Here is a 14,790-nt window from a genome sequence, read left to right as displayed (position 1 = left end):
TACAGTCAAATGTTTTCCTTCACATCTCACAATTTCAGGGCATGTGAGTTTACGCTTAGCCTTGAATACCCCTCTGAAGCAGTATTTAAAGGTGCCCTAGAATTAAATATTGAATTTATATTGGCATAGTTGAATAACAAGAGTTCAGTACATGGAAAAGACATACACTGAGTCTCAAACTCCATTGTTTCCTCCTTCTTATATAAATCTCATTTGTTTAACACTAGAAGTCCCAGAGAGCAGCCATTTGGCTTTTCTACCTATAAAACCCGCAGGACAGCCGATGGGCTGGAAGTCTTTAGGCTAATATCCTTAATCAGCTGTGAACAGTTGCTTTTGTTATGTAAACAATGTGGGGCCATGCTGAGCCACTTCAAGGAAACTTGTGTTTCACTTTGCCATCTTAGGGAGAAATCAACACACATGTTTTTTTTACTTTGTTGCTGAGATCTATTGATAAAAATAGTACACAATAAAATAAAGAAACCAACCATTTGTACACATATTTACAAATAATATTAAAAAGTGAGTGAGTACATTCCAGCAATCACTCACAATCCTGGCACTGCATGGCAATATATTATAAATACATTCATTATATATTAATCTTATATTTGAAATACATCATAAGTCCATTTTTAAAAGTGTTTGAAAGATGGGTTCAAGTGTACTACAAGTGGTAACTAAATACATTTTTCTATACAGAGATAGTATGTTAAAAGCACATTTTAGTTCAAATTCATGGTGTCTCAAAATAGCTTAGTTGAGTACACTTAGATGTTCTTAAGATTATCTTAAGAAGTACTAAAGAAGAGCTTTTAGTATATAAGTGCATGGAAATAGAGCACTGGACATTATGGAAGTGTAAAAGTGTACTAAAATAAAGTGTATTTTACGGCACTTTTTTTTTCACCTGGGTAGACACTCCAACACTTTCCGTTTGCATTAAGATTATTTTTATTACCACACTGGCAGATATTGATCATTTTACTTAAGTAAAATGCACTTAATTTAGATCCCCCCAGGAAACAAGACTAAATATCATATATAATTTTCTCATATAGAAAATCCATCTTGATTTAAGATTTTTTTTTTTTTTTTTTTTATTTACTTAAAATAGGATAAAAAAAATACTTAGTATGAAAAGCATTTTTACAGTGTGAATGAGTGAGTTAACTTTTTAAACATCACTTGCACTCCCTCATTTCAGGGTTAACATACTCAGAGTTTTCACTTAACCTCCTTTCTGAAACCGGCCCATGGTCAATCAAGTTCTCTGCTTTTAGCAGCCCTCCCTCCCCCACACATACAAACAAGCCACCAGCAACCATTCACACACACACCCCCAACCCCCCTGCAGATTGCTCAGGTAATGACCATATTTACACATGAATTGATGCTAATGATAGCCAAAAGACTAGCCAGTTAGCATCCACTTGGCTAAAGGAGGGTTACAAATCTCTGGGACTTCTAGTGTTAAAAGACCTCTGAAGAACAGGCGAATCTCAACATAACACTGACTGTTACGTAACAGTCGGGATCATTAATATGTACGCCCCCAATATTTGCATATGCCAGCCCAGGGTCGAGGCATTAGACAAGGGCAGAACGTCTAGATGTGCACAGATGAATCATCATACTAGGTAAGCAATCAAGAACAATAGAGAAAAATGGCAGATGGAGCAATAATAACTGACATGATCCATGACAACATGATATTTTTAGTGATATTTGTAAATTGTCTTTCTAAATAAATATTTCGTTAGCATGTTGCTAATGTACTGTTTAATGTGGTTAAAGTTACCATCGTTTATTACTGTATTCACAGATACGAGAGTCGTCGCTATTTTCATTTTTAAACACTTGCAGTCTGTATAATGCATAAACACAACTTCATTCTTTATAAATCTCTCCAACAGTGTAGCATTAGCCGTTAGCCACGGAGCACAGCCTCAAACTCATTCAGAATTAAATGTAATACATCCAAATAAATACTATACTCACAGGAATCGATGTATGCATGATGAACACTTTGTAAAGATCCATTTTGAGGGTTATATTAGCTGTGTGAACTGTTTTTATGCTGTTCAAGGCAAGCGCAAGCTCCAGGACGTGGAGCATGAGAATTAAAGGGCCAGTAGCCCTGAATCAGCTCATTTATAATGATGCCCCAAAATAGGCAGTTAAAAAAATGAATTAAAAAAAAATCTATGGGGTATTTTGAGCTGAAACTTCACAGACACATTCATGGGACACCTTAGACTTATATTACATCTTTTTAAAAAGTTCTTGGGCACCTTTAAGACATGGGACAGTCTTGCACACTTACTTCCTGTTGCTCTCAAGTGGTCAAGACTGCAAGTGTGGGTATTTGGACAGGGCAAGTGGAGACACAGGGAACACAGGCAGGGATCATGACAGCAGACATATAATACAACAACTAAAATAAAAACTAAATTGAAACTAGAAATCTCGGTAACACTTTAGATTACAGCCCGGAAAGTACTGCCTAATTACAACAAATTTACAGCGTAACTTTCAATAATTATAGTGTAACTATACAGTAAGTATGTGTAAGTATAGGGGAACAATATGTAAAGTATTGGGAATAAAGGGGTAACAACCAGGAAAATAACAAATTATTTATACTGTAAATATTTTATAACTAACGGGTACGTATGACATATAACTAAGGGGTAAGTATGACATTACGGGCCGTAAATTACAGTGGAGCTTGTTACCCTCTTATTTCATGTAGTTACAGGGTAAGTAATTAATAAAAATAAATAAATAAATAAAAAACGCAAACAGTCATATAACTTGGAAAACTTTATTTGAAAAACAACTTATTTCAAAACAGATTTAAATTTGCAACACTTCTTATTTTTTTTCTCTTGCTTGGCTTCCTCCTCTTGTTCCTCTTTTTCTTTCTTTCCACTGATGAATCTTAAGAGGGAATCCCATTTGCTATTCTGTATTATAAGATAAGACAAAATAAGACTTTCCTTCTTAAGATGAATACAAAAAGGATTTTAGGAAAAAAAAAAAATCATCTGGGAACGCTTTATAATGCAAGCTCACGTGTTCCTAAAAGTTGAAGCATCAAACAGCACATACAGCAATAACTACAGTAATCCATACAACCCTAATGGATGAATCGATGTCTTCTGAAATGAAACGATACGTATTTGTAAGAAAAATTCACACGAATCTCCCGCGAGAACGTCATGAAAGCTTCACGTTGCTCATTAATATGCTTCGTCAAACGCAAAGTCGACTCTCATGCAGGCGCTGGTGACAGTTGGTCAGAAGCGAAAAGATGAATAGCCTAAACCATGAGAAAATTTCTGGATGTACTGTATTTTCTTATAATAGCTACAGAACAGCAATGAGATTCCTTCTTAAGATTCATCAGCTGAGAAACAAGAGCAGGAGGAAGCCAAGCGAGAAACAAGAACAACCAAAAAACAGACAAAACTTGTTACTTTCTGTCAGGAAAGTAACTCTTTAGAGTTTGAAATGAAAAGTTGATTTTAAAAAATGAATAATAAGTGTTGTAGACCTGTTTTTAATAAAGTTGTTTTTCAAATAAAGGTTTTGGTGTCAGTGATATCAGATTGTTTGCATTTTATTAATTACTTACCCTGTAACTACATGAAATAAGAGGGTAACAAGCTCCACTTTAATTTATGGCCCGTAATGTCATATTTACCCTATAACTATGAAATAAGAGTGTAACAAGCTCCACTTTAATTTACGGCCCGTAATGTCATACGTACCCCTTAGTTATAAAATATTTTCAGTATAAATAATTTGTTATTTTCCTGGTTGTTACCCCTTTATTCCCAATACTTTACATATTGTTCCCCTATACTTACACATACTTACTGTATAGTTACACTATAATTATTGAAAGTTATGCTGTAAATACGTTGTAATTACGCAGTACTTTCCGGGCTGTAATCTAAAGCGTTACCGAAATCTCTGACAAAACTAAATAAATCTGCATATGAAAATAAAATAATGTGTATTAAAATGATGATTTGCCTTCCATTTGCTGTTCATTTATATCTATATATAGAATTGGTTATTTTGATGTGCTTTTCACATATATTTCACTAAAAACTACAAAATATCACTTTTTTTTCAGTGAGGTTGCGAACTGGTGTTCCAATGAGAATGATGGATTTAGGAGTGGCTAATAGAGGTGCAGAACACACAGATTCTCCAGCAGTGACGATTCGGACCGTCTTTCCAGAAACATGGATCTGGGACCTTGCTGAAGTGGGGTATGTGAAGCATAATCAATACATTTAACATAATCTTATGATAAGATATCTTATATATCTTAATATTTATCTTATTACTTATCTTTAATACATCATGTCCTTTCACACCCACAGGACAGAAAGATCTGATAAAAAAAAAAAAAAAAAAATGGATTCAGAATCTGCAATGTCAGCATTGCAGATTCTGAATCCATTTTTTTTTTTTTTTTTTTATTTATCTGTGTGCTGAATGTTATTTATTACAGGAAAAATGCCTGAGTCAGAATCAAATATGCCTATTGTTGTAATTCCTCCACAGGGACTCTGGATCAGTTCAGGTTCCTGTCACGGTTCCTGACACCATCACTACTTGGGAGACGGAGGCCTTCTGTCTGTCCTCTGAAGGTCTGGGTCTGGCTCCTCCTGCTCAGCTGACAGTTTTCCAGCCCTTCTTCCTGGAGCTCTCTCTGCCTTACTCCATCATCCGTGGGGAGATCTTTGAGCTGAAGGCCACTGTCTTCAACTATCTGTCCAAGTGCATCATGGTGAGATTTCACACTCAGTTTTATCAAATCATATCAAATATGCCACTAATCATGTATGGTTGATTGACAGGTTAAAGTGACTCCAGCTCCTTCCTCAGACTACACTCTCAAAGCCTCCTCTGATGATCAGTATTCATCCTGTCTATGTGCTAATGGAAGAAAAACTTTTAAATGGATCCTCACTCCTTCTGTTCTTGGTGAGTTTTCCAGTCTGAATCATTGTTTCTCAGTGTTTGTGTCTGTTGTATCTTCACGTACATGTCTTGTGTTGTAGGAGTCTTGAATATTACAGTCAGTGCAGAGGCAGAGGCGTCCCAGACTGTGTGTGACAATGAGATTGTGAGCGTCCCAGAGAGAGGACGCATTGACACGGTCACAAGAAGTCTGCTTGTACAGGTCAGCGCACGTCAAACAGATTTCAGACATCATTTATCCATGATCCTAATGCTGCTCATATCAGTATGATGAGTTGATGTGATTGTTTTATGCTGCAGGCTGAAGGAACTGAAAAGACAGAGACTCACAGCTGGTTACTGTGTCCAAAAGGTTTGTCCACAGACTATATTTAGAATCATAGTGTTACTCAGCTGATCACTGATGTGTGTTTCTGTCTCTCTGGTTCATAGGAGACAGTCTCTCAGGGGAAGTGGATCTGACTCTTCCTAAAGATGTGATAGAGGGATCAGCCAGATCCACTGTTTCAGTCATTGGTAACATTTACAAATACAAGCAGAAATTAGGAGATTGGGTTTGGAATATAAAATATATTTTAACTTGTGTATGGTTTATAGGAGACATATTGGGTCGGGCACTGAGGAATCTTCACGGATTATTGCGGATGCCGTACGGCTGTGGAGAACAAAACATGGCTGTTCTTTCTCCCAATATTTACATTCTACAGTATCTGGAGAACACAGAGCAGCTCACCTCAGCCATCCGAGAGAGAGCCACCGGCTTCCTGAAGAGCGGTGAGAGACATAAATCATGTCAAGAAAATTCTGAGATGTTTAGTAGTTATTCAGACACATTTGGTCAACTCAAATGAACATCTTAATCATTGTCAAACTCAACAGGATACCAGAGACAACTGAACTACAAGCATAACAGTGGAGCATACAGCACATTTGGATACGGAGAAGAGAATACTTGGTAAAAACAAAGAAAATATTGAAAGTTGCTTTACAAAAATAACCCAGGCAGACTGTACAAAATATTAGATCCTGTATCTATAAGAGAATATTAAAAAATATTAGTCTGTTTTCTGCATTCTTTTTTTCTTTTAATTCAGTTAATTTCGGTTACCACTGGAGTTAAAGTACTGCTACAGCTAATGACATTGTGTATATTACCACACCACCAGGTTGACTGCTTTTGTCCTGAGGTCTTTTGGCAGAGCACAGAAATACGTATTTATTGATCCACAAATTATTCAGAGTGCAAAGGAATGGTTAATAAACAGACGGGATTCAGACGGCTGTTTTATCCAACAGGGAAGACTGTTCAACAACAGAATGAAGGTATTTCATTTGTTTCTTAAAGTTTGCTGTGACCAGTAGACATCTGGGGCCGTATTCACAAAACATTTTATCTTACCACTAAGAGTTCTCCTAAATGGCAGTACAAGTTCTTAGCTAAGAGTTTTCTCTTAAAACCTATTCACAAAGCTGCTGAGACAAACTTTTACTAAGGAATTGACTAAAGTCTTAAGCTAAGAGTAAGTGCGGGGTTGACCTCGTTGCTATGGAGAATACACACAGTGATTGGCTGATGGGGGAGGAGTCAGCGATTTAATCATAGAAATATTGTAGAATAAGGTGTCATGTTTCCATATTAAAATAAATGTTTTAAAATTCAAATGTTGCGCTATTCAAATAAATATTTTTTAATAAAAATGTTGCCATAGTCAAAATAAAATGTTGCCATATTGTTGCCATGAAGGTTTTAAAATGTAGGCTAAGTGTCACTAATTAAACTAGTATATACAGTTAATTGTCCACCTCTTGGGTGTCTGCATCTCAAGAGAATGCAGAATTCAAGTGACAAATTATATTTTATAAAAAAAGTTTGGGAGAAACACCTTCGAACAGTCTTTCTAATCAGCTCGAGAAGAGGAATATATGCACAGATGAGAGCCGACTCGCCTATAGTTATTATCCTATATAATTCCAAGCTCAGAGCCCTCAATCCTCTTGGACAGCACACCAAATACGCTTATTATTCATATATAATATATTTTATTATATATTTTATTTTATATATAGTTTTTTTTTTTTTTTTTTACTCGATTCATTTGTAAGTGTGAACTCATGAAAACCACTGCCACAGGTAATCAATATTTATTTAACAATATTTATTTATTTGTTAAAGTTTTTTTTTGCCGTCTCATTGTAGATTTAAATTTATAAATCAAAATGTATTGCATTTATGAAGAAAAGGTTCAGCACCCAAGGCTCTATAGCTATCAGAGGTGGGAAGTCCAGGGGTCAGAGAGTAAAAGTCCTGCCATATTTTTATAAACTCATTTAGAGCCCAATCTTAGTTAGATGAATTGTCTTAGTAATTTTCTTTATCCTCACTATTTAAATTTTGCTTTTTTTCTGTGACTTTTAATAGCTTGTTTTTTAATGTTCAGAGTTGATCTGTTTATCAGAATATGTTGCTTGTCACCGTTGTTGAGATTCATACACTGATTCTTGATGTCTGTGTGCCTAAAATAAATCTTTTTTTGTGATAAGGGCAACATCTCTTAAAAAAAAAAGTTTTGTATTGATAAAGTTGATCTTCTCCTGTGGATTTACAGTGCTGCTGTAATCAATAATGTAAATCTAACTAAGATTGGGTTCTAAATGAGTTCAGTGATTCAGATCAAATAATTATTATATGAAAACATAACAAACACCACCTGATCATCTTTTAACTTCGCTTGTCTGGTTGATTTTAATGCAGTTAAAACTGCCCAAACAAAATCTAGCATTAAAAAGTCAAGGGTCAAGAGCTCAACTAAAACAAACCCTGACCTCGATGATGGTAACTTAAAAATAGTGATTTTCTCCTTTGGTGATTCTGCTTGTTATCATCAGGTGTCTTCAATAATGATCAATCATCACTCAATTAAACATTTATTTTTCTCATTAATGCTTCAGTGGGTGGAATAAAAATATGGCAGGACTTTTACTCTCTGACCCCTGGACTTCCCATCTCTGGTGGATTAGGACTGTTTGTGATTTGGTCCTAGTGATTTAGGAGTCCTCTTGACTACTTCTAATGTTTCACAGACTTAGGAGCTAGTTTTAGTGCTACAATGTGTGCCGCGTCACCCCCTGGGTGGTTTCTGCCGCGACCACGTAACACTATCTTGGTCACGAGCCACTTCCTCTATTCATATTACTCAACTCCTGTAAAAGGTTTACCTTTATAGATTCAGGAGGAGTCAGGTAGGCATATAATATTTTCTTCTTAGATTATATTATCTCAGGGTCTACTTCTGATCACTACCGTACTTCCTAGGCCTACGGTTCAGATCTCAACCAAGCCTACCTGGGTGGGGTGGGTTAGCCTTCCGTTCAGTGCACCACAGCTGGCTCTTCGCCCTCAGAGGACAGCTATGCCTGCTAATGCACTCCCACGGCCCACTCTGTTGCGACTGGTTGGCAACCTTGACTGACTTTGTAAAGTCCGTCGGGATATCTTTATAAAAATCTATCTTTTTCAGACAGTCAACTTCTGATACCCCAAATGGATTCTCACTCTACAACAATAAACAGACTGAGACAATACTATCAGAGTTTGAGGGCAGTCCCCATTCTCATTTTATTATTTCTTGCAAAGGAAAAAGCTAAATACACCACTTTATGCCAGCTAAGCTGGAAGTTCCATGGGCCAGATAAATAATTACATTTTAAAGCTTACCCTCTTCTCTATTCAATATATGTTCTTCTCTAAGAAAATCAGGTGTCTTCTTTGATCTTCTGAGGGTTGTGGTCTGGCGACGGCTTCCGCTTGCTGCTTGCTTGTATGCTCTTTCTTTCTTCAGCAAAAACTACACAATATTCTACTACTCCTCCTAGAGCTATTGAGGCCCCTGTTTTTATATTCTCTTTTGACGCATTTTTCTCTTCATTTACGCACATGTGGTTTCTTCTTGCGTTAACATATTACCTGCATGCGTCAATTGCTATGTTACTTGTCTATCACTTTTTTTTTTTACTTGCGTCAATGCTTTTTCAATTTGCGTCAAAGGCTTAAGCAATACACACATTTCTTTATTATACATTTTTATCAGATTTCTACCTTGCTAGACATTTATTACCTAACTGTTTTCATTCTTATCAGTTACACACAACAATATTTCTCTCCCCAGAACCCATGTTCGCCTACACACATAATGCAACATTTGTCATTTTTACAGGATGTGGTATACACTTCACTCAAGCCCACAGCATGTGTTTTTGTATGTCTTGTCTTATGAAAACTTCATAGACCCTAGAGATTCTCCAAGTTCAGTAATTTTCTGCTTTTTATTATATCTTTTAAAATCTTTATCAAATTGTTTTGAAGAGAACACTCCATTTCTCTTGACACCCCCTCCTTGGAGTGTGATCTTCCCCCCATGAATTCCTTCTCTTTCTTGAATTACTATAGTTTGTATGTACGTTTATTCAATAAAATATACAATTTTCCTAACATCTGGTAAGTTACATCTTCAATTCCTTGCTTCAGTGGAGTCTCATCTCGGTATACCAGCCAAGAACTTCTTAAAAATCGACCTTTTGTTTTTATTTTGAATAACAAATCTATATCTACCTTTGCATTTGGTAACCTAACCACTCCATTAATGAGGAACCACCTTCCAACTGGTCCTCCTCTCAAACAGGTTCCGCAGAGGATGCGTTTTTCACGAGTAACCCAAATCCCAAATCTGGTGTGCCTCGCTCGCATTCCCCACACTGGACCTGAATTCAGGGAGTTAAAAATTTAGATGCCACAATCATGTCTCTTAAAAACTGTAGCGTATGCACACGTATCAGGATAATCAATAAACTTTGGAATGTTCAGAACGCCTTTAGCATGCTGGACTGGGTTGTAAAACCCCCCCAGAGACTGACCAGATCCACATTCCAACACCCCACACACACAGGGACACACAAAAACACACAACAGACAGACACAGAAACACACAATCATACATTTTCAACTGTATTTGTAAACTACCACTATGCTGAAATATATATTTCATATATTTTTAGGGCCTATGCATGTTTCCTAGTGTTTAAATGAGTGTATTTGTGCTAGTGTGCATTTTAACGATATAATTTTGTCTGTAAACCATAACTTCTCTCCTATGCCTTTCTGACCTATCGAGTTTGGTCTCTCCGTAAAGCTCCGGACACGAGCTAGTCACTGAGATATGTCACACCGCTGATAAATGCATTTTTCTATGTGTTTAATGATACTGTGAAGAACGCACTCCATTTGGAGATCTGATCTGAAAGTCATAAATCATGCAGATTAAGTCGTGAGGCCAAACAAAGGAAAAGCTTTCCCGCCAACTTTGCACCCATGTTATTGGCTACCCCACCTCAAGGAGGTGTGTCGGCTTATCTGTCATAAAAGCAAAGACGCACAATTTCTGGGTTCTCTCCCGATTGTCTCACGAGCATCTCGTGCACGTTTTTCCCGGACCCCTCCGGTGACCACGCGCTGCCACCGCGCTCAGCTTCGGGATCGCCATCTTCCAGCGAAACTCACTCTCGTCCTCAGTTCAAACCTTCCCGCTGAATGGAGGAAGCCAACGAACTGCACCAGCGCTAACCTGAAATTCGACACACGCAACCAATGCAAGTATACTGCCGTTTCTCAATCTTAGATGATGAAACTGATTTCCGTGCTGGCTTAGGACTGGTTGTGAGTTTGCTACTTGCCTTCTCTCTCTTTCCTTCTCTACTTCTATTCTTGTACATAGGTGTGTATTTTCTTGTATATATATTTAGAACCTCTGTATTCGTAGTTTGCATATATTAAAACGTTATTCATGCTCGATTGTTCTGTTTGTTCTTTCAGCGGAAAACCCAAGTCACTTTAACGTTTTTTCGATCGCTTTATGCTTTAGTTATTTTCATGGCCAGAGAATAACTCCGTTTATAATATTCTGTGAGGGACTTAGTTTGCTGGACAAACGAGCAGTTTCTCTAAATAATTATTAAACCAGAACTAATCATATATGTAATTGATTATAATTCGTTGTAATTGATTCACAATATATGTTTAATTCCCCATTGGGTCGATATATGAATCATAATTTATTCATAACCTTATGAATTATTATATTCATATTTCATCCATAAATTGATTAATAACCGCTACATTTCGTTACATATATTATTTGGTGGAGGATTCGCGAGCAACGTTTTAAACTTGGTTTTCGGTAAAAGAGCAATGTAGACGCACGAGTCCTCTCTACGCACCGTTAACAAGCTGCTGTTTGTGTCTAAAAACACTGCAGGCCTAGCCTTGGTTGACCGTGAAATACACTGCAGTCTATTGAAATTTCAAGCTCGTATCTGTGAAGGACGACAATCTTTGCAGTAAGTTACAGTTTTGAATATTAATTTCCGCTTGAATTAACGAATTGAATCGTATTCAACGCGTTTTGAAAGGAGTATAGTGGCGAATATTCCCACTAAATCTCTTTTAAAGGCCTTTATATTTACCCGCTATTAAATCTGAATTTCTTGTGTCGTCCAAAAATTCACAATAGCCGGTTTGCTCCTGGGTTACGTCGTTTGGACTAGCTACCCAAAACCACGTGATCCCCGTTACAGATCTAATCGGAAAAGCAGTCCGTCTGGTTTATCGATTGATGTGTAATAATTTGGAGCTCGTATCAGCATTCTGATCCAATGTTGATTAGTAACAGCGGCGAAGCAATCCCGCAAAAGTTACATATTCGCGTGCATTAAAGTTTGCACCAAAGGGACTGATTCCCAGAGTTGTGTACCCGTGAGTAAAACGGTACACATATATTTATGAAAGAATCCGCTGAGGTTCTATAGTTGTAATCGTGACCGTGCAGTTAAAACAGCGTAAGGGTCAGAAACCCACAAGCGCGCTCGTTTTTGTATCACGAATTAAGGAAGGGGGATGCAGTAACTCTGACCAGACGCCAGAGGGCAGTCTACTCAGGTGTGGCACCCCTCCCTACTTATTGGTTGTGTGGACTCATTGACGCCACCGCGTGGACGTTATGAGTCAAAGCCGCTCCATGCTTTGAACTGAAATTATCTCCAAATTATCTTTTGCTTCTCTATACTGCGGGGAGTTGTAAAAGTAATTTGCTTTTGGTGGCTATGCTTTCCAATCGTTGTTGGAATGTGGTTTACTGATTTAAATTTAATTTAAACACGTTTAAATCTTTAATTTAGATTAAGTTTCCCTTCCAACAAGGGAATTCACTTTCTGAGAGTGCGCCCCCTGGTGGATACTGCCAGATAAGTCAATTCTCTTTTCCTTGTATCCTTTCCCTGTGTTCACCGGTCTACTCTTATTTTATGTTATTTTATTTTATTTTATTTTACTTTGTTTTATTTCATCCATTCCCTTTTTGTCTTTTCTCTCTCTCAAGTTATTTCTTTAGTTTTACTTTGGAAATTCATTCCCTTTTTTTTTTTTTACTTAATGTTTTATTTTATTCACTCTTAGTTCTGGGTCCTGTGTGTTATTGGCTGGCAATAATATTCACGCACACCCAAGCCTCCCTTATTTCATACACTTATTTTGAATTTAATTAAATAACATTTAATTCAATTTTAAAATTAAGTAGTGGCAATCAGTTGGCATTTTGCTATCAACAAGCAATTCTCTTTAGGAAAAATCTGCAAATAGGGAAGGCTTTCTCTTTTCTTTCTCCCATTCTGTTATTCTATGCACTCATTTAAATTTAATTGAACAAGTTTAATTCAAATTTGAATCAAGTGCCTCTGAATTATCCTCTTTTCGCTTTTTCCCATCCTGTTATTCTATGCACTCATTTAAATTTAATTGAACAGAGTTTAATTCAAAATTTGAATCAAGTGCATCTGATTTGTTTTTGTTTTATGTTATTTTTACTTTTGTTCTGCTTCCAGCTAGTTCCTTTTATACCCCTACTCTTTTATCCTACACACTTAATTTAGTTAAATTCTATTTAAACAAGATTTAAATTGAGTTTAAATTTACAATTAAGTCGTGTTTACCTGACTGTTTGTGCACTTGCAGATAAGGCCCTTTAGCGCCCTGGGGTGAGCTGACGGTTGCTCCAGTGAGTTCCAGTGAGTGGAGCTACCTGGCCTGGCGCTTCTTACACTAACCGTGTGTGAATCGTGGACATTCTGACCTCGTATCACGGGCAACACGCAAGGACATCAGCGAGTTGTGTATCAGGTACAGGGAGGCAACGAGACCCGGGGTGACAACAAGCGGCAATTTTGTTTAATTTCCCTGCTCAGGCTTCTGCATGACAGAACCGCCCGTTTGGAGTAACTGCCCGTAAAGGGGACAGACTCTGAGTTCAGGGAAAACTCAATCTTGACTGGTCACTCGGGCCGTTGGCGCAAATACCTTGCCAAAGTGCGCAATTGTGCTGGTGTTCCCTGTTTGAGTGGTTGCACCGTGGTACAAAGGGGACAGGTGGCCACGGACACCGCAGTAGAGTGTTTGATCGTCGAGGAAAGGTGGCCTGCCATTGAGTTCTTATCTGAGCACCCACGATTCACCCAGGCCTACGACATACAGTCACTTCACCTAATTGAAAGCCACAGAATATTACATATTCTTCAATTACTCAGGTGCGGGCCAACCCTTAGGCTCTCGATCCATACCATCCCTCTAGGTTTTATGATGCAACCGTGCACTCGCCTGACACCGTCATAAACCCAGCTGGAATAGGAAGTTTAAGTTTCACTTCTCCCCTCTAGCCCTTCTGTTTTAGTTTATTGCGATTCTATTTTGATTCCTTTCTATTTGTTTACTGCTCTATTTCTCATTTAATTGCATCCTCCCTGTTCTGTTTTGCTTCTCTACTGTGTTTGTTTCTTTCAGTTCATGTAAAAGCAGAGCCTGTGAGAGCCATCACGGAAAACTGAGTAATAGATAGACGACCGAGCAGCGAGAGTCATCAAAGGACTCTTAGGGCTACCGCCTGTCAAAATCTTTATTCAAATCCGGCACTCACCCACACAAATTGACCCGCGTGGTCCTTTTGGCTATCGACAATTAAGTGTCTAGCCTACATTCCACTAACTGTCTGCACCAGTTAACTGGAACCAAACCAAAGAATTATATAATCATGCATTATTATAAGTCGTTAGCCCTGCGCGTGCTTGCATTGGTTCTGTTTGTGCTGTCTTTCTCTCGCCAACAGCAAGCTAACGGGTTCAGAGCAGCCAGCCCCAGCACCCATGGGGACGGACTCAAGACCGGGTTGGGCTCCCTGACCAGCACAATCCTGCCCAACGACGCTGTGGATCCCCAGCACCTAAGCAACGAGCAGCTGGACGACAACCTGAATCGACTAATGGCCCACGATCCAATGCCGAGCTACAAAGAGTGGGCGAGAGTCATCCGAGCCATCGCCCACAACCTCAAGCTCCAGGCGGAGGACGCCCGGAGGAATCAGGCCCAGATTCATCGTCACCACGATCAGCGACTCGTCGAGACCCAGGACCAGCGTTGGACAGCGGACGAATCCAAACCCGAGCTGCAGGAGGAGCTGCAAAGACTTCAAAAAGCCCTTGCAGAGCTCCACCTGGAGGTGGAGCGTAGAAAACTGACTGGAAAACTCCAACACAGCGAAGCTCCCCTAGCCAAAGCAGAGACTACACTGAAAGACAGACACACTAAAGCCCTGACCTGTGAAAATCATCTCAAACAGGCCCAGAAAGGAGTTATGGCTCCGAAACAACAAAGAGACTATGTGAATGAACTTGACACTGGTTACAGAG

General features: G+C 38.3%; 1 protein-coding gene across 2 annotated transcripts in view; it reads left to right on the top strand.

Annotated features, from left to right (window-relative positions):
• Window positions 1–14,790, top strand: part of LOC137004765 (alpha-2-macroglobulin-like) — a 50,419-nt gene that overhangs the window by 21,577 nt on the left and 14,052 nt on the right. For both annotated transcript variants that reach the window (XM_067365378.1, XM_067365377.1), the window contains exons 17-25: window positions 4,151–4,289; window positions 4,588–4,813; window positions 4,884–5,010; window positions 5,088–5,209; window positions 5,308–5,359; window positions 5,440–5,523; window positions 5,605–5,781; window positions 5,887–5,962; window positions 6,174–6,330. In XM_067365378.1, coding sequence (XP_067221479.1) covers window positions 4,151–4,289; window positions 4,588–4,813; window positions 4,884–5,010; window positions 5,088–5,209; window positions 5,308–5,359; window positions 5,440–5,523; window positions 5,605–5,781; window positions 5,887–5,962; window positions 6,174–6,330 — 1,160 coding nt within the window. The remainder of the gene's footprint in view (window positions 1–4,150; window positions 4,290–4,587; window positions 4,814–4,883; window positions 5,011–5,087; window positions 5,210–5,307; window positions 5,360–5,439; window positions 5,524–5,604; window positions 5,782–5,886; window positions 5,963–6,173; window positions 6,331–14,790) is intronic.

This window comes from Chanodichthys erythropterus, chromosome 17, assembly GCF_024489055.1.
Source record: "Chanodichthys erythropterus isolate Z2021 chromosome 17, ASM2448905v1, whole genome shotgun sequence".
NCBI classification, from domain to species: domain Eukaryota; kingdom Metazoa; phylum Chordata; class Actinopteri; order Cypriniformes; family Xenocyprididae; genus Chanodichthys; species Chanodichthys erythropterus.
The sequence above is the reverse complement of the archived record's forward strand: the minus strand, read 5'-3'. Positions and strand labels throughout refer to the sequence as shown.